This window comes from Tamandua tetradactyla, chromosome 3 (assembly GCF_023851605.1).
Source record: "Tamandua tetradactyla isolate mTamTet1 chromosome 3, mTamTet1.pri, whole genome shotgun sequence".
Lineage (NCBI taxonomy): Eukaryota > Metazoa > Chordata > Mammalia > Pilosa > Myrmecophagidae > Tamandua > Tamandua tetradactyla.
Window position 1 is genome coordinate 88,588,007 of NC_135329.1, and position 20,659 is coordinate 88,608,665.

The 20,659-nt window shown below is 37.9% G+C and overlaps 1 protein-coding gene across 5 annotated transcripts in view; it reads right to left on the reverse strand.

Annotated features, from left to right (window-relative positions):
* Nucleotides 1–20,659, reverse strand: part of CNTNAP5 (contactin associated protein family member 5) — an 818,968-nt gene that overhangs the window by 105,087 nt on the left and 693,222 nt on the right. For all 5 annotated transcript variants that reach the window (XM_077153509.1, XM_077153505.1, XM_077153506.1 and 2 more), the window contains one exon: nucleotides 3,496–3,735. In XM_077153509.1, the coding sequence (XP_077009624.1) occupies nucleotides 3,496–3,735 (240 nt within the window). The remainder of the gene's footprint in view (nucleotides 1–3,495; nucleotides 3,736–20,659) is intronic.

Consider the following 20,659-nt stretch of genomic DNA (forward strand, 5'->3'; position numbering starts at 1 on the left):
ATGATTGTCTCTGAGTAGTTAGATTGGGATTTTAGCTTTTCTAGATTTCCAAGTATTCTATAATAAGAATTTATTATTTAATTTTTTAGTTAGGAAAAAATAAATGGAAATAGCCTAACAGTCACACTCAGATTCCTCATAAAATGATGGGGTGGTAGTGCTGGGACTGGATATCAACAAGCAAAAGAATAAATATGGACTCCTAGCTATTAAAATATATAGAAACTAATTCAAAACCGGACAAAAAAATGAGGGCTCAAACTATAAAACTTTAAGAAGAAACCATAGGTGAAAATCTTGATGATCTTGGGTTGGTCAATGGTTTCTTACATGACAGCAAAATCATGGGCCAAAAAATAAAAATAAATAAATTGGATTTTATAAAAATTTAAACTTTTAATATCAAAAAAGTGAAAAAAAATACTAACTCTCAGACTGCGAGAAAACAAAACTAAAACTAATAAGGGAATTTTATCCAAAACATATAAAGGTTTTACCAACTAAAATTAAAAAGACAAATGCTCAGTTAGAAAAATGGACAAAGGATTTGAAAAGGCATTCCTCCAAAGACTATACACAAATGGTCATAAGCATGCAAAAAAATGCTCAACATCATTAGTTGTTAGGAAAATGCAATTCAAAACCACAGTGAAATATCACTTCATACCTCATAGAATGGCTATTATCAAAAAGACAGACAATGCCAAATGTTGAAGAGAATGTGGAGAAATTGGAATCATCCTACATTACTGGTGGGAATGGAAAATGGTGTAGCCACTCTGATAATGAATTTGGCAGAGCCTCAAAAACTTAAACACAAAGTTCACATGTGACCTAGTAATACCCAAGAGGAATGAGAATATATGTCCTCACAGAAACATGTACATGAATATTCACAGCAGAATGAATGCCCATCAATTGATGAATGTATAGATGAAATGTGGTACACTCATACAATGAAATATTTTTTGGCAATCAAATAGGAATGAAGTACTGAAACTGCTACAACATGGATGAAATATGAAAAAATTATGATATATGAAAGAAGCATAAACTATAACATATTGTATGATTCCATTCATATGGAATGTCCAAAATAGGAAAGTCCATAGAGACAGAAAGATTAGTGGTTGCCAGAGGCTGGTAACCTGCCCTGCCATGTTCTCAGGTTGTCTTGACCCATTAGAGGTAAGGAATATATGTTACAGTAAAAAATAAATATTAATTTTGTTGTCATTTTTGGTGCCATTGTCAAAAACACAAAATAAATGAGTTAATGGATCATGGTTCTGACCCAGACATTGATAAATAAACTAAGGTTTATTATCCACCCCAGATTTCTCCATTATTTGCCTGCCACTTCCCTTAAATATGTGATGCTGCTGTAAGTTAGTATGGAAGATTTACCCAATAGAGAGTACCCTTTGATCTGGACCGTATAGCTTATCTCTCCTCATTTCAGTTTCAAATCACTTTTCCCAGAGACAACTCGCATGGATAAAAGCCTTGATGCCTTTTACAGATATTGCAACTATGACCTATAAAGTAACCATCTCCTTAGGATTATGAGAAAGGAGGAATAAGTTTGGAAGCAGTGAAATATGAAGCAAGCTGAAAAGGCTAAGCGATGATTCATTAACTTAACTTACAGATCAAAATAGAAGGTGGAGAAGGAGCACAGAAGATGTTCCAACATCTGCAGGCAAAAGATACAGTGGTATGAAGTGAAGAAAATTAATAGGAGCTACTTCAGAGAAAGGAGCCAAGAAAAAATTAGGCTAAATTTAGAACAATATGATATATGGGATGTTTGAATAATGTCCCTGGAGAAATGCAGGAAGGTCTACTGTTTTGTTTTTTTTCCTTCCAAACTGAAAGCTTCAGTATTGATCCTCTGAAATTAATCTAGGATGCTTTAGTGACTGTATCCAGTAGCCATCATTCTATATGTGCTTCTTCTAGCACATGGGCCCCCCTCGCAGAGCGGCATTTAAATTTTTCCAGGGAAGTTATTCAGAGACCTTGCTCGGTGTGAAGGACCAGTTGCACTTTGCTTGTCTTAACTCATATTATGAACCTACTAGGATGGGACCTGCTGTATTTCAAGCTCCCATCAGGGCCCAACATGCTGCTGACCCTAAAATGTATACTATTACTTCTCTCTCAAGGAGCTCAACGTGCCTTTCCAAAATAATAAGCAAGTAATTCAAACTAATTGAGGAGAAGGACAGTGTGAATGAATGAAGAGCTTAAATTATAGAATGTTTCAAAGAAAACACTGGGTGTTCGTGTCTATTGTTTTTAAGTTCCACCAGTAAGTTGGATTAAATAAAGCACTTGTTTGGTGTAGGTATTTGGACAGTGCGTTTCAATGAATTAACAGGGATTATTTATAACTGGCATCATTATTTCTTTCTAAATGGTGCTTTAGAGTGATTAAACATTTTATTTTAAAAGTTTAAATACTGCTTTTAAAATACTGTTTATTTGTTCAAAAAACTTTTTTCCATCAATAAAATAAAAAATACTGCAAAGAAATGGATAACAAGCAGACTTTTTGTCCTTATTTTTAAAAAAATATTAAATATTTGTACAGGATAATGAAATTTTAGAGTTAGCTAAAACTATCTTGAATTTATTTAAATAATTTACACCATGACCACCACACCATGGTATACGTGTGGTGTACCTACGCGTGCCTGCCTATGTGTATAGCTAGCATTATTAACTTTTGTGAAACAAATGAAGTCATGAAATTGAGAAGGGATATGAAAAGAATTTTGTCTCCTACATTTTGGCTCCAGCCCTTCTATTAACTAAACATAAACTTCTGGGCAAAGCTTATAAAACATTTGGATTTTCATCATCTCACCTGCAGAATAGGGAGATTTGACTGCACGCACTGTCATCTTTACTCATTTATCTAAATTCTGCCCATTGTCAAAATGATTTAAGATGGCTTACCCATTCCTAAGGATACTCAAGGCTAGTTTTTACAGTTACTTGGCTATATTGGTAGAACCAGGAAATAAAACTGGGGCAATCAGAGTGTCACAAACAATCTGGCTAATACCACAGGAATGAGAGCCCAACTCTTCCAACACCCAGCTGGCTCCTCAGCCAGGGAGACCACATTGCTCCGTTCTTCTCAGTCCAGTTCAATGGCACAGACAGTGTTCAAACACAAAGACAATTCGTATATGTCATGTTCAGGAGATATGCAGAGTTACTGAACAGGAGGGGTTCACGTGAGAGTACAGGGCCATAAATCATGCATTGCCATTTTTTTTTTCCAAATTTCATGTTATTGTATCTTCAAAAATCTCTCAGTGGCAAGTCCCAGTGACACATACATGGATAATGAACTCTACAAGGGTGAAGGAAACAACCATGAGAAGTTGGTGGACTGACTAAGGGTGTGGGTATCACGTGTCCTGATCACACCTGCGGTTGACCAGACACTGCACATGGGAGAAGCCAGAATGCCTTCTGTACCTGTTTTGCAAAAAGGCCCTTCGTATGGCGAATTGGTGCAATCACAGAAGTAGCCGCTGGGCTTCTCCACGCATTTCCCTCCGTTGCGGCACATGCTGCCGTAACTGCTACAGTGACCAGGACAACCCGGCCGGACTCCAGACGTGACCTTGGCCCTCTCCTCCAGGTCCAGTCTCTGCCCATTCAAGTGTAAGGAGCGGATGCATCCCAGGAAACCGTTCCGTCTTGATGAGGTTCCCCCTAAGAGGTGGAAAATAAAGGGAAATAAATAAGGTGGCATAGGGACCAATACTTTAGATTTCATATAGGTATCACTGACAGCTAACACTTATTCTGTGCCATGTTGAGTTGAACTGTTCTATTAAAGTGTCCAGTGAGAGCTAGGAGTTCAAAGGACCTGGAAAAAACGCAGTCCTTCTAAGCTGGGAAACACACGCATAACAAAGAAAGAAACAACAACGAAAATAAAACCAGAGATTATCGTTCTTAATGGCTGCTGTACTTGAGCGTTTGAGAGTAAAATTTTGGGAGGGCAAGTTCTTTGAAAACATCGCGATTTCTATAGCCAGCTGCAGTTTGAAGTAGAAAGGGCTGAGAGTGTACCATAGCAGGATTTTCCCTTCTGACAAAGTTAAAAGCAACTTTGTTAGTGGCACCTTATTAGAAAACTGCACCAAATTTAGTAATTCATGTGCAGCAAAGAACAGAGAGTTGGAAAGAGAGTAGATTCTAGGATTAGGCAGAATTGGATTCAAATTCCACATCAGTGGTCAATGGGCTTTAATGACTACCTAATCACCTAGCTTCAGTTACTTGATCTGTAATGTAAGAATAAGTCTTATTTCTTGTCTTGTGGTAAGGATTACTTTAGAAGGGGGGGACACTGCTGTTCCCTTATCCCTTCTCTTGTGCAATGAATTGAATCACTAGGTCCTTGCACTGATTGATTCTAGAGCTTACCCCCGAACTATTATTCAGGAGATAAAATTTCTTTTTCTGAAATACAGAATAAGATTGCAACCCAACTTTCTTTTTAGGGTATGTCTCGAAGGCTTGAGAGAGACTCACAATGCCCTTTGTAAATTATTCAAAAATAAGGCAGATCCAATGTGCTGGCCTGTTTTGTTATGTATGGAGCTCCAGGACTCTATTCATCTAGCCCACTGATATCAGAAAATGTGTGCAAGTCAGGACATTAATGGAAATACTATTCACAGATATTTTACTTACAACTTGGAATTGTGGGGGATCCAAAAGAAGGCAGAAGTCCAGCCCATTTTTGAAAGCAATGGATTCTATTCCAAATCTAATGCATCAGAGTTCAAGTACAGCAGCATGGATAAGTGAAGTGGAGGGCACAAAAGTCTTAAAGGCTGACAAGGTATAGTGAAAAAGGAGGTGGAGGGATGTGGGAAACCACCAAAAGCAGGCCTCAATTGGCATTCGTTTTCATCATCCTTAGTCTCTTTCTTGAATCTCATTCATTTCTACCTCTTATCCTACATTTCTGCTAAATCTTGGTCTAGCCAATGAGCCAATAAAATTATGTCCCCACCAAAGCAGATTCAATTGAAAATTCCAAGTGTTTTATCTCAGATAGATAATATAGATGTTAAACAAGAAACAATGTCATAAATTAAATAAACAAATAGGCAATTTGAAGAATTTCTGGCATGACAACCTGGCAGGGTGAACAAGAAAATAATTGAAAATGGGATGGGGAGTTGAATCCTACCTTCCTTGAATCACTCCAGGTCATTAGACCCATTTGTATGGTGTTCACTGACTCCATCCAAAGAACAAAACAGCATGTTTTTAAGAGCTAAATCAAGCTTGTTACTTTGAAGTTATGGCAAAACTCCCCTCTATTTTCACTTCTGATAAGTGTTGTTCAAGCAGACCAGGAGGTCAAACCCAAATTGCATTATCCTGAATGTCTCAATTTTGGTAAGTGCTTGCTTTTAACAACAAGATAAATCAATTATAAACACAAGCAAATCATAGAGGAAGGTTCAGTCTTTCTTTCCTATTGATTGTGTGGAATAAAAAGGGGAGGATTTATGGAGTCAGTGTTTTGTTTTTCCCTATTTTGTAGTCACTGCCTGCGATGGATTTGAATAACTCTTCATATATCTTATTAGTGGTGTTTTCTTCCAGCAGAGTTGAAGAATGCAAGATCTATTGTACATTTTCCTGTGTGTGACTTAGTCAACATGTCTATAAATGGAGAAGAAGGTGACTGGGCTTGTTTTTCTGACAGAAATGTACTCCTTTGAGGTTTGAAGGTGACTGAACCAATTTCTCTGACAGAAATGCATTAGTGAGAAGGACCTCAAATCAGAGGATCATTTCCACCAAAGATGCCAACAAAATGCAATGACAAAATGAACTGTGAACTAAATTGCACAGTGAACTAAACTGTAGTTTTCACAAGATTGTTTATAACTATTGTTCCTTACATAGTAGAAAAGCGATATTTGGACTACAGATGGATTAATATTAAAAAGACACCCCCCCACTCACATCCCAGTCAAATTGTTCTCTGAGTTCCCTGACGGCAGTGCCTACTTATGTAGAGTTGCCTAAGATGTGAATCTTTCCACAATATTTGAATCCCATACAGAAATGTGGCCACCATCTTCACTCTCCCTTTTCCTCACAGCCCTTCTCCCCACATCCAGCCTTGTGAATTTGTTCTCTCCCATTTGGTTGGATCTGTCTTCTTTCTAGACCAAGAGCCATTATCTCAGTACAGCCCTCCTCTTACCCCCTACCTGAATTCCTGCAACTAACTTCTCTCAGCTTTGACTGTTATCATCCATCCACAATCTTGCACCCAGTGAGATAACCAAAAATGAAAATTTTACTTTGTTACCCACCCCCACCCCTGTCCAATATCTTTCCGAGACTAGTCAGTGTTCTAAGGATCAATCTCAAATTTCTTAGTGTAGGCCCTAAAATATTTGGCCCTGACTTACCTCTCCAGTGTCCTCTACCCAATTCTCTTTCCTGATCTCAATGAACCAGTCTTTCTTAACTACTGATAGCTCCCCAATGGCCAACGGCCTGTCCTAACTTTGGGCCTCCTCATATATTTGGCATTTATTTGTATGTTATCCTATCCCAAAACATTCCACAGCTCAACCTACTCTATACCACATCAGAAATACATGTACCTGCACTCATAAACTCTCATATGTTATTCTTCCCACCCAGTACTTGATTTTTAAAAATTGCTAGCCAGGGTTTAAGAAGCAGGACATATTTGAAAAATTATTGTATTCTTCCACTTGAAAACTAGAATATCCAGTAACAATGAAGCTGCTTTCCTGGATAGAAAACTTCAGCTGCAACTGCAGTGGATCATCTCCTTTAGATGGGGCATGGGCTTATCACATGGCCACTTCCCCATCTGCATCACTGTACTCATTTGTGTCTCCTACTTGCACCCTGCAAGTATCTGATTTTCAACTGCTATGCTAACAAAATTTTCTCTTTACTTTTCTGCATCTTGTCTGGAGCTCACTATAAGTTTGGAATAACAACTGCAAGAACAACAAAAACGTGTGGTACTATACTTAGAGAAAGGTTTGATCCATTTTTTGAGGATCACCTTTAATCTGCAAGTTATTTGAGAATCCAAACAATGCCTCTAATTCTACAAACAAACACAGCCAAAGAGATACTCCAACCACATCCTCCTTGTATGCTAGAATCATGCTAATTATCTTGTTGAATCCTCAATGGGAAAGAAGGTTTTCTTCACAATAACAACACCATATGCATGAAACAATGAGCGTCAGAGGGTTTGTTTTGGATAGAGTCAAAAGTTAAACCAATTTTTTTTAGCAGAATCTAATACAGTGCCATAACATAAGACCCTATAATGAACTATCCAACAAACAATTTGAGTAAACAATGCAGCCATGTGAATCTTCTGTTTTCTTCCTCTCCTCTCACATGGTTTTATCCACCACCTAATATACACCTATGCATTTCTCTTCTGGACTCCATATCACTCTTCTTGTCACTTATACCATCAGTTAGCTGGCCTAGCTGGAAGCAATTTTGTATGAAACTCTCCAGTTTCCCCAAGGTAGGCAGTGTGTTCATTTCGATGATGTTCCCTTGGACGAGTATGAATCAGCCTTTAAAATGTTTACTGTCATCATTCTAAGCCTGTCTTGAAAAAAAACACAGGATGTCAGTGCGACAAATGCTCATTGCTCTCAGAGAAGCATCTCAATTTCTTGTGCGCTCCTTGAGTACAACACAGAAGCTTCCATTTCTCTCTTCTCGGTGACCTCTCTCTCTTTCCTGCACATGGTCAAGCAAAACTCCTTGCCAGGAACCCCTTGCTGTGAGAATACTGATGGTGTTCAGTGGGGTGCTGTTTCAAAGAAATGAGCAGTGCACCACTCAATCATTCTCTTTCGCTTTTTCTTTTTATTTTATGATTCTTGAGCGTGGAGTGGCTTGTTTTCTCTAAGATCCACTTTGCCTAAACTCTTGCGCTTAAGTGCAGCTGTTCCAGCCTCCTAGATTTCAAATTCTAAAGTAGCATTTACTTGGTATTTTCTGATTTAATTCCTATTACAAATCTGAAACCCCAAATCAAATGCCATCCCTCTCAAAACACTGGGAAAGATTTGGGGATACTTTAGAATCAGTTAAGAACACATTAAAATTATTTCCTTCTTTTTTAACAATAGAATGGATGTTGTGAAAAGCATTTTGAAGAATAATATAGCAATACCTATCAAGAGCCATTAAAGCATTATAATTGTTAGCCTTATTCAACTTTGTTAAGGAAAATCCAAAATGGCGTCAGGGCAAGTATTGCATCCAGAGATAATTAAGGAATCTTTATACATTTTAATTATAAATTGGGGGAGGGAAGTATCTGACAAAAGGAAATATTAAATAAATCATGGCAATCCCATAAAGAGAGCTACTGTAAAACAATCCAAATTTATGAGGGCTAATTTAATGATAGCAGCTCCTTTCTGTTAAGTAGCATCCATATATTAAATGCTCAAATATACAAGTTTTCACAAACTGAACACACCCAAGTAACTAGCACCTAGATGATAAAGCACAAATTTTTCACAACACCAGAAAATCCTGTCCAGTCACTAACTTCCTTACTTCAAGTATATCACTGGCCTGTTTCTTAAACCAGCATTTGAATATTATTTAAATAGTATTCTTATGTTAATGACTTTTTTGTCCAGCATTAGGTTTATGGGCTTCATCTATATTGTGGCATGCAGTTGCTCATTCTCCTTACTGTAGCATGTTATGAGACCAATCAGTGAATTGTTGCCAATTCCACTGCTGATGGACATCATAGTTGAGTTTTTGGCTATTATGAAAAGTGCTGCCACAAACCATCTTCACATTACTTTGGCACATATTTTAGGTACGTGTACACCTAAGAGTAGAATTGTTAGGTAATAGGGTATGTATATTTGGCTGTAATAGATAATGTCAAAGAAGTTTCCAAGTGTACCAATTTATGCCACCATCAGCAATGTATTAGAGTTTTAATTGCTCGTATCCTCAGAATGGTGGGCTTTTAATTCCCCTGGAGAATGTCCTGGATGCCAAACTGTAGATGAAAAACACATGCCAGGATTTGAGCTAATATTCTCCCTGTCCTAAAACTTTCTTTTGAGATTCTGATTTGTACTTTCCAATACTACCTATGGTTTCTGGTTGATTTGGAACTTTCCATCTACTGGGTTCTAAATAGGTCTTACCTTCACTTTGAGGTCTACAGACCTACACACAAAAAATAATACTAACTTAAATATTGCAATTGGAATCTTGCACTGTCTTACAGAAGAAAATAACATTAATGAGTACAGTTTATTCAGGAAATAGAGAGATGCCTCGATGTAGGAAAACTAGCAGAGTCATTCTTGTATGAAAAAGAAAATTACTGTGATAGTAACACTTATTAATTGCTACATTTCAGGCACTCTGCATAAATACAAGAAAGGAAGACATAATATTTCATTATTTGCACATGGAATAGTTGTCTACCCAGAACTGCTCCCCCTCAAAAAAAAATAATAATGTCAAACTATTACAATTAAAGTGAAAGTATAAGAATGTGGTTGGATATAAATATTAATATAGAAAAATCAATAAAGATCCTGCAACAATAACCAATTAAAGATGTAATAGCAAGAAAAATGATCCTATTTAATCAAAAAGTAGCCAAACATCCAGAAATAAATTTAACAAGGCCTCTGAGCATTTGAAGGAAACAATAAAACTTTACTGAGGATCTAAAAAAATAAAAGAACAGATAGATCATATTGTTTTTTATGACTCAGTAATGTAGTGTTATAATCTATATTGCACTAAAATTCCAATCAATAGCCCAAGAAAAAATTCTTTTCATAAAATGTGAGAAGCTTATTCTAAAATTCAAAAGGAAGAGAAAATGTTTAAAGAATAGATAATTTAATGTTTAAAAAGGACGTGGGTGAAGTGTCTGTGTGGAGAGTGGGGTGGCTGTGTGCTTGCCCTGTGCCACATACAGCAGGAACGTGTTAGTATTACAGACTTTGGAAAAAGCAAACATTTTTAATAAAAAGCAAAGCAGGGAATCCAGAAATGGACTCTTTGCAATGTAGGGATTTTGTATGTTTTAAAATACATTAGATTTCTAAAATCACTAGGGGAAAGAGAAACCATACAATAAACGGAGATAAGAAAATAGGCTACCCATTATGGGTACATAATACATAATGTTATGATTGTATTATCAAACTTTTAATTTTTTTGTGTAGGATAAATACAAATAATAACACAATTTTAACATTTTCCTAATTATTTAATGCATATTTCAATACTTATTTTTGTTTATATTCTCACTTTTGTGAACTGCTTTTTCATTTCCCTTGCAAATTTTTCAAATACCCTTATATATTTATTTTTTCTAAATGGTTTAAGCAGTTAATTATATATTCTGGATATTGTACCTCAGTCTATTATATAGGTTAAAATTATTTACACATACACAAGGATATTTTTGTGGCATTGTTTGCAGTAGTGAAAAACTTTAAAGAACCCAAATTCCCTATGATAAGAAACAAGTTAAATAAACTATGTGCATCCTTACTGAAAATTTATGCAGCAGTTTAAAAGAATATGGATTTAAATTCACACGGTAAGATTTCTAGAAAATATGTTAAGTAATAAAAAAAGAAAAACAATAAAAAATAGTAAGCTATGTTCCTGGTAGTTGCCCAAGTTAAAAAAAAAAAAGAAAATAGCAAACTATGGTCTAATATATATAAGCATATTGTTTATATAAAAATAACCAAAAAAAAAATTAAACTGCATACCGTTTTCTAAGAATGCTTTAATATATGTAAATACCTTGAATAAGGTCCCCAAGCCTTCATACTGCACTAATAATTGGTTACCTCTACAAGGAGAGTAGCATACACTATTGAGAAATTTTAAAACAAACGTGTTTGCCTATTGATTGTATAACAATATAAATTATTTCATTTATTGTGCATAGTTTATAAATGTGTTGTCCATCACATTCTCCCAGATGTCATTAAAGAACCAATTTACAGTATCAAGTTTCAAAATAAACTCCTTGTATAGAATCAATCATACATATCTCCAAAAGCCCTCTGTTAATCTATATGGAATTTGGATATTGGAGAACTCTCCTTTGGCAGCATAATCATGCTCATGTCAAGTATGTGGTTTGGTGTGTCTATGGATTATTTATTTCACCACTTGGGTTTTATGCAAAGGCACTTGCTCTTCTATGTCAAAACAACAGGCAAACAGCAAACATTTTCCTCCCATCTAGCACAATATTTTGCCCAAACCTAGAGCCATACGTACATTCTATGCAAATAACAATTTGCTTACGTTTTGTAAGTCAGGAGTGAGAGAAACAAGCAGGCATCTGAATCATATTTCTCTTTTTGTTGCTGATGCGGATTGATAGTGAATAAATCCCACTGCAGCTAAAGGTGGCTTATGAACCTTAAGAACTATGGTTGTGCAACATATTTCGCAGTGCTTCTAAAAGATCACCAGGTGACAAGGGAAGAATGCCCCATCCTCCCAACTGTTGTCTGGAACAACCACAGGATACGATTTTCACCAAGAAGACCATCCTGACTTAAGGTGAGAGCCAAGCCACAACTCACTGGGCTCTCTTTTGCCGATGATTTTGGAGATGAAATCGGGTAAAATTACTACCAAGAAACATCCTTAAAAAAGAAATGTTACAAAAGGCTCTAGAGGAGGGATTGTTGTCATCCTTGAAGTAGCAACTAGATGTGAACGAGTTCCAGATCTGCTGAATCCACTTGAGGGTCTAGCTCCTTTCTGGCTGGCGGCCAGGCTGAGTCCTTTCCCAGGGGGGCAGCAGTGCCAGGACTCCCTGGATAGCTGAACCCCTGGAAATCACCCTGATTACCTTTCTCTAGAGTGGCCCTGCCAAGAGTATCCCTCCAGGGGCTCCACAGCAGATTCATTCAAAGAAAAAAAGTAGCAAAGGAAAAGCCTACAGGGATAAGACTTAAGAATTTCTTCTTACTCATAGTGTCACCTGGCCTTACGGTGAATCCAGGGTACCCTGAGATGCATCAGGAGCCTATAAGAGAAACTCTAACCACCAAGCTCCTCCTACACCCTAAATTCCTTTATGTCTTTGGGGTCAATGGATTCTATTGCCATTGCTATGTTAGAGAAAGCCAGACTGAGTGTAACTGCTCTCTTCCCATGCTTTAATCTGAAACTTACAAGATAGTTGTTGCTCGCCAACTTCCAACAGAACAAGGATGCAGTCCCCAAGCTCAAAGATGGGGGAAGGGGTGAATGTTCTGTACTGATGTATCAGTTATCAATAAAAGGAAAGTTGCAAGATCAGGCCAGGGTCTTAGCAGTTCTCAGGAGTCATTCTGTGGACACTTCTTGATTTTGATGCAATTATGCAATGGTCACTAGAGAGCTATTTCTCATTCCTGCTTGCAGGAACAACAAATTCCTGTTGTTGATGGAACAACAGAAAATACAGCATGAAATCATCAGATTTGAATAGCAATTCTCTGTTATCTGAAAAATTATCTGACACTTGGAAATAAAGCAAGTTTGACCAGTGAAGAGGCAAATAATGTCTGTCCAGTGTGACAGATAACTCCAATGATAGCTCTTTGGACATGAACTAGTTTTATATAAACATATATATTTATCTTAACATTTTCACTGTTGTTAAATTCCTATAAATTCTTTAGTTTTTTGGATGTTTTTTGAACATAGCATCTTGCTTGTTCTCTCTTTAATTAGTGGCTTAAATAAAATCTCTGACATAGGTTGAATTTCTGTATACCTGAGACTCATCATTTCACCATTATCGAGGTTATATTTTATCACATGATACTGGTATCAATTAAAATTTGTTTCTTATTAGAAAATATAAACCTACGATAGAAAACGTGGTTGTCCTACAGCATACTTTGACTGGGCCAAGTAATAATAATAATAATAATATACTCAAATATCCAGATGACCTCAGTCATACTAGTAAGCATGAAATGAGCTGTACACATTGTCATCCTTGTTTTCCTACAGAGATGCAGTTACCATGAAGTGATATGATTGTCAGGAATCAAGAGGCAGGTAACAAGTGGCATTGAAGAAGAGAAGGGGATAAAAAAGAAGAATGAAGAAAAAAAAGGATAAAATAGCATGGAATCAGAGAAAGCACATAATACACTACCTTTTGGATGAAAGGGGGTTTGCAGACTTTTAGGACTCTGAAATAATGGAGGTGCTGTAAAAAAGGAGCAGAAACTTCTCTGTGTGTGTGTGTATGTGTGTATAAAAGTGGCCTGTTACTCTCCATTCTGCTATTAGAGGTTTGAGGGTAGGGGGGATCCTGTAGGACAGGGACTATTTCCTGTCTGTGGTTGGTTAGGTGAGCAACAAGCATCTTGCATCAAATCTGGCTTTTGCCCACCTAATCCTGACAGCAGTCCCCAGGGGCAACTATTTGCAGAATTAATTCCCCAGGAAGGATTGGGGGATGAAAGGCGCTGAGAGAAGGGGTCCTTGGGAACAAAGGTTTATAAGACCAGGGTGAGGAATGGAAAACAGATGATAGCTGTGCCTATAGCTGAGAGTGGCACCATTCTACTATTGAAGGTAAATTCAGAGCAAGTTGCAGGAGTCTGTAGCAGTGCAGAGGAAGCCAGGGAGAACAGTGTCCCTGGGGCTATGTAAGAGAATGTTCACCAGGAGATGACTGAGTGAGCAGAAGGGCAAGGAAACACTGGTTTCTCTGGAGTCCTAAGGAATTTGGGCATTAGTGGTGCCCCTGCAGACCTGCCTAAGGATGGGTTCAGGGACATCTGAACGAATCAGTGATTGGAAAAACCAAGAGAAATAATTTGCTTCCTATAACTGAATGTGCATCCGAGTTCCAGACTGTGTTCCAAAGGCTGATTCCCTTAGATAATCTACTAATTTTCATATTAACCTTATTTTCCCAGCTTATGGAAGAAAGAAGCAGGAAATTGCTGCAGCATGAGTGAGCAATGGAAGCTCCAAGTAAAGTCAGGGGCCACCTCCCCTCTGTCCTGCTCATGCCCGCTGGGATGTTTGCCCATACACCCATTATAAGGATTCCTTTTAAATCTATTATCCCTCAAAGCCTGTACTCCTTAAATAGCCAATGCTGCTTATTTATCTTCCTGTCCCCACTGCTTAGCCCAGGGCTGAGAGCAGAACGTGCATACAGAAAGTACTTGCTGGCCAAATTATGTCAGAATAGGAGTGTGCAGAATAAAGAAAAAAGGAGCAAGAGCACAGAGCAACAAGTAAAAGTGTGGGGGATGGGACAACTCCTAGTGCTTCACCTTCACTCGGCAAAATGATGCAAATTCAACTGTGAAGAACCCATTGGTCTTTAAAGGGTCTTTAGACAAGAAAGTAGTAGAAAACTAAAGCACCATATTTCAGATTATCTCTGGGAAGAATGAATAACAAATTTTGTTTAAAAAATCCCTTTAACTGACAAATTAAAACACACACACACACACAGAATTTGTTTTTTTTTTTTCCTGTTGCCTTAATCATCACAAACTCAAGAAAAGGACAGTAACTGAGAAGAAATCATGACTTCTCAGACCGAGCTATTCTGCATACTTGTTGGCTTGTAGTGGTTGACTTTCAGATCATTTCGTGAATCTAAAGGTATCATTAAATCACAAATGGAGCAGCCTTCTCTGTTCTGGGCACATTCTCCACTACCAGTTCTGATGGGATTATCTCAAAATTAAGGCCGTCTTTACTGAGCAGAGGAAGAGAGAAACACGAATCTGGCGATAACACCTCCACAACAACCATATAATGTGCCAGATGAGAATTTGAAGATGTGGTTATGAAAATACCATTCCTCTGGAGATGGTTGCTAAGGAAACAGCACTTGCAGCTTTCCCTTTTAAAAAGCCTTCCATCCAGATTTTAAGGTGTCATGCATTGTTGTGGATTGAACTGTGTCCCCTCCCCACCCGCCCCAGGGAATAAGCTGAAGCTATAGTCCCTAGTTTGCAGAAGCTGATCTTATTGGGAAATAGATGCACTGAAGATGTAATTGGTTAAGGTGGGTCATACTGGAGGAAGGTCAGCGGATTCATGCTCTTATAAGAGGAGGAGAGATTGGGGGCTACAAGTTATGGAATGCCAAGGAAGAGGCAAAAAAGGATCCTTCCTTGGAGGCTTCAGAGAAGTATGACCCTGAGGGTACCTTGAATTGAAACTTCTAGCCTCTAGAAATGGAAGACAAATACATTTCTGTTTTTAAGGTGCCAAGTTTGGGGTTCTTCAATATAGCAACCCTAGGAAACTAGAATAAACATCAGTATGCTGACATATGAGGGCAATTTTGCTTGTTTGGGGGAAAAAGGAATAAAAGCCTATGCGGGGCAGTATCCTTCACCCTGAGACTACAAAACCAGTTGAAAGTGTCCATTCAATATTAAATCCCTCCAATTCCAAGGTAAAAAGTGCCTAATGCATATTTAGTACAAAGTTTCTGTTTGGGGCAAATGGAAAAGTGTTAATAATGGATGATGATGATGGTAGCACAATATTGTGAAAGTAATTTACATCACTGAAGTGCCTACTTGAAATTGATTAAAATGGGTAACGTAGGTTATATACATATTACCAAAACACAGCATGTTAAAAAAACCATAGGACTGTATAACTCATAGAATAAGTCCTAATATTATCTATGGACTATAGTAAATAATATAATAATATTGTTTCACCAATTCTAACAAAGTTACCACACTAATGAAAAATGTTAATAATAGGAAAAACTGTGGGTAGAGAGGTAGTATATGGAAACTTTGTAATTTCTGCAAGATTTTTTGGTAAACCTGTAACTGCTCTAAGCGAAAACACAATTTTTTTCTTTAAAAAAAAGCCTTTTATCTCGCTGAGGTGGGGCTACAAATCACTGTCCATTTGAAAGAGTCCTTTGCCTACAACTATTATTTACTAACCCTCACTAGGAGATCCTAAATGAGACATAAAAATATCCACTGCCACTCTCAATCTTTGCAACTGTTTGTGAGGTATTAGTTATTAAGCCCAGTCAGCAGATATCAGGGAAGGTAAGTGAATTGCCTAAAGCCATAAAGCTAGGAAGTGAAAGAGTCACCATTTGAATCTATGCCTTCATTATACCTTCATTAACGTACTGGATATTTTATTGAATACTACATATACCAGAGAACTTGCACTAAGTACCCAAGATATGAAAAGAAATTAGACATTATGCCTCCCCACAAGGGAATCACCATGAGAGAGGAAGTAACCAGGCAATTAGAACACAGCATTATCAGTGTACTTATAAAGGTATTACTGGCACAGTGGCAGCCAAAAGAAAGGGGTGGAAGGAGGAGTGAGGAGTACCAGAATAGATTCCCCTGGGAAAAGGCAGTTAATCTGAATCATTGAAATCTATATCATCAATGAAAAAGAATCTTCCAGGTAGATTGGTGGGGAAGGGTGGGGAGGAGTCCATTCTAGTTTGAAATATAAGACTGTCAAAGTAGAGTGACGCAAAATGTTGTGGATTAGACGCCAAAGAACCCATCAGTCTCTATAGAGCCTTTAGTATAAGGATGCAGGGCAGGAGGGGGCATTGTTTTATGGCTAAGACTTGAGAGGGATAAAGAATAAAGTTTGCTTGAGAAAATTAATTTAAAATAAACATTCATAGGTATACATGGCTGGCCCTTTAGATCCTCACCTCATTGGTCACTAGATATGGAATACATTGGAAAGGACATGCCCTTGCCCTTGCAGTTGCCCATTGCAGCTGAAGTATAGACCCTAAAGGGACAGACAGGGGAAGACCATCTGCTGACAGCATTTCCAATGGCTGGGACCATAAGGCCCTCCTTGACGTAGATCTGGGTCAATCACCCCAGAGTTTCCCACAGGTCCCTGAACTTCCTTGAATGCAGTTCACGGGCCTGAGACTCACTCCTCACTGTTCAGCCCAAGGCAGGATGGTGAAGCAGGAAGCTGAATTAAAATATGACATTTCTTACTTCCTCTGTAAAATTGACCTTCCTACTCAAAAGGCTTGGTAGCCAATCCAGATCAGAAGAAACTAAGTAAAAGAATGAGAACAGACTACAAATCTGGCAATAACGCTCTGGGGTGTTTTGTTTTGTTTTTTGCATGGGCAGGTACTGGTACTTGAACCTGGGTCTCTGGCATGGCAGGTGAGAACTCTGCCTGCTGAGCCGCCATGGCCTGCTCTTTGGTGGGCTTTGATTATATCTTCCATCCATCACTCAACCCAGAGGATTGCTCACCGCCTCACTGAAGTACATGCTTTGTCACCAAAGATTTGGAAGAACCGAAGTGAGTTCACTGAGCAGAAAACAGTGTTTCGGCAACCGTATTCCTCATACAGTTTGCTCTTCTCCCACCAGGACTTTTCCTGTGGCTTCTCTGCATGTTCCTTTCACATTAGTTCAATGATATCTCGGCTTTGGAAAACACACAACTACCTCCTCACCTCTCCATTGTCCCTCAGATCCGTTCTCTGAAGATTCAACGTGTACCTTTATATTTTCCAGACAGATCTGGTTTGAGTTTGTGCAATTACCGTCCCAGCTCTACATAAATGGTATTATTCTCTCTTTTTTTTTCCTTTCATGAGTTAAAAAATTGCAGACAGCAGGTACTGTCGGGGGAAACAGAATTACTGATTCTGACACGAGTTTTCCTGTGGTCTAAATCTCAGGGTCACTTTCCCTGGCTTGTATGAGAAAATGATGACATACTGCCTTCTCCTTTATAAAAAGGTGGTGTAACTTGTGATATGTTTTGCCAAAGGCAAAAAAAATCAAACCAAACAAGAAAACCGTCCATTCTGCTTCACATGCATATTATTAATTCAAAGGAAACCCAGATATGATTAAATGAGCTACAATTACAGAAGAAGAGGTTGTAGATGAAGATATTTTGAAATTTCTTGAATATTAGGGGGAAGAAAACACAAAAATGGGCTGTTAGGATGGGTTCAATGTATCCAAAACTCAACAGCTTTAAGAAGAGAAAAAAATTTTCTGAAGGGGTGCAGTTTAATTGTTTCTATTTTAAATGCAAGTACAGAGTCAATGTTTTTCCAGACTACTTTCAAACTCCAAGAATCTGATTTTGTGGAGCAGTGCTGTTACGAAAGGAAAACGCATAAAGAGCCAGGTTTTAACACTTTTTCTTTCATTCAAGAAGTGGCTGCTTGAGCTCTTCCAGGTGCTTGCTATGCAGCAATGAAGGAAAGCACCCCAAAAACTTGCCTGGGCTAGTGGTCCAAGTTCTTTTATCAACTTCATAGATGAATTTAAAAAAACCCTTATTTACTTATTATAGGGCTCATCAGAAATCATATAATAAACTTTTCCTAATGAAAAATGATTAAATATACGTGACCTATGATTTAAGTAAGAAAAATAAAGTTTTGATAGATTTTACATCATAATCAGAACTTTATATAATGCTGACGATCATTCCTTTGATTTTTTTCCCACTATAGTCATAATGATAAGTATCCTCCTTCATGCACAATGGCTTTACATAATAAAGGTGCTCAAAGGTGTTTTTTTCAATATCTTTTTTAAATGTAAAAGATTGTGGGCCTCCTTTTATTCTGTGAGACATCTCTGCATCTGCTCAAATGGAGAATCCTACTGGGCTGCTTCAAGTAAGCCATCCTCATGTGATTATATAAGTGGTTATTCCGCAAAGAGACTCTGTGGACTTTATCTGAGTGGTTGCTTTATGTTACAGATTGGGAACTTAAAAAATGGCAGCACATAAATTTAAAATTAGCACTGAGCCCCTCTAGTGCTTTGCTTGGTTTCACATTGACCATACTGAGTTTGACAGGCTTCACATGAAAATAAGCATAACAATTCCTTACTAGCCTGCAAGCAGGAGCAGGAGTTTTGGTGGGCCCCTTCAAACTTCATGATTTCTCACGCTGGTGATTGCAAATTGGGAGCAACTTCAATTTATTTATATAAATTGAAATATACAAATATAGAAGCTGGACCAGGAAAAATGGGTCCATGAGGGAAAGGAAAGTAAGCAGCAAGTAAAATCACACAATGAGACTCACAGTCCCTCCCTTGTCTTCACAAAGTGTCCATGTACATCTGCAGGATATTTGGAAAGATGGTATGTCAAGTCTGGGAGGAACGAGATATTTTCCTTGCCAATAGATACACAAAGGCTTGGGAAGATAAATGTTTGTCATTCTTGATATGTATTTGCAGATTGCAAGTCATCAGGTCATAAAGATCAGCTATCCATCCTTTAAACTTTTCATTTTCATTTTATAGATAAAGATGATGAGAACACATAGACTATCTTTCTACTAGGATATCATGGCCTATTGCCCACTGAACTGGATGCCTACCCAGCTTTCTTCATTGCACTTCCAGGCACAGGAAGGTGTGAATGCTTGGACACTTCTTGCCCCACACAATATTGTAGGGCATATCAGAGAGAAAGCAAAGCAGAAGGGGGGATCCAACCAGAAGGTCCAACAGGGTAACTACCACAGGCATGCACCATTCATTTCAGAATCTCTGCTTTGTACTTCCTCTCAGTCTGTTAAAGAAATGTAACCAATGAAACAGCACAGCTACTGAGAACCCTAACAGCGATGCTGATAAAATAGCCTGCAGTTAAAATACCAATTCTGAGAATCCAGCATGCATCATGAATCAACACTTCAATCTGTCACATTCCCGTGATGGGGCCAGTGCTTAAAGGTGCATCCTAGTTGATAAACTTCAACCTGTTTCTGGTATTCAGGAAACACTCATGACCACGGCAGCAAGGCAAGTGACGACAATGCTAAAGGATGCTCAATGCCGTGATTGAAAGATCCTTCAATAGCCAAGGGTATCTAGACAGACATATCCAAATTAATATTTAAGTAACGCCTCACTCAATCTATCACAGTAAAAAAGTACATGCAAATGATGTATTTTCCTGCCTAGAAAATATAAATATCCAGGGTCTCTAAATATCTGAATGATAGGAGATGCAATTCTTCAGTTTGGCTGCTAAAGCTAAGAAGATTCTTTTTTTCAACAATTGGAATTTAAAAAATGGAAATGTTGGGACTTCAGCATTTTTGGCACCTGGCATCTGTAAATGGGCATATCGCTGAACACTTAGCAGCAAAATTCTAACCATCAGCCTGAAATGACTTCCAACGATGTTTTTTTTTTTTTATTCAAGCACATTAAGACAAATTCAATAAAGCTTAGTAACATCCAAGATAGGACTTAGTGGAGAGAAACATAACAGAAACAGGTGCTCTCACCGCAGCTGACCTTAGTTCCAGCTCCAATGCGATATGCTCCAGACACATCGACAAGCTCTTACAACCCATTAGATTTGTGATCAATTTAATGGAAATGTCTGCAGATTAAAACTAGCCTTGAAACACAGCTGTCTCTTTTCCCTTTTGACTTGCACAACTTTTATCACATATTCAGGCCATATGATAATTTCAAGGCTACACAAAATTTGCGTGGAAGGATTTTTAAAATTCCATCTGTATATACACCTTTCA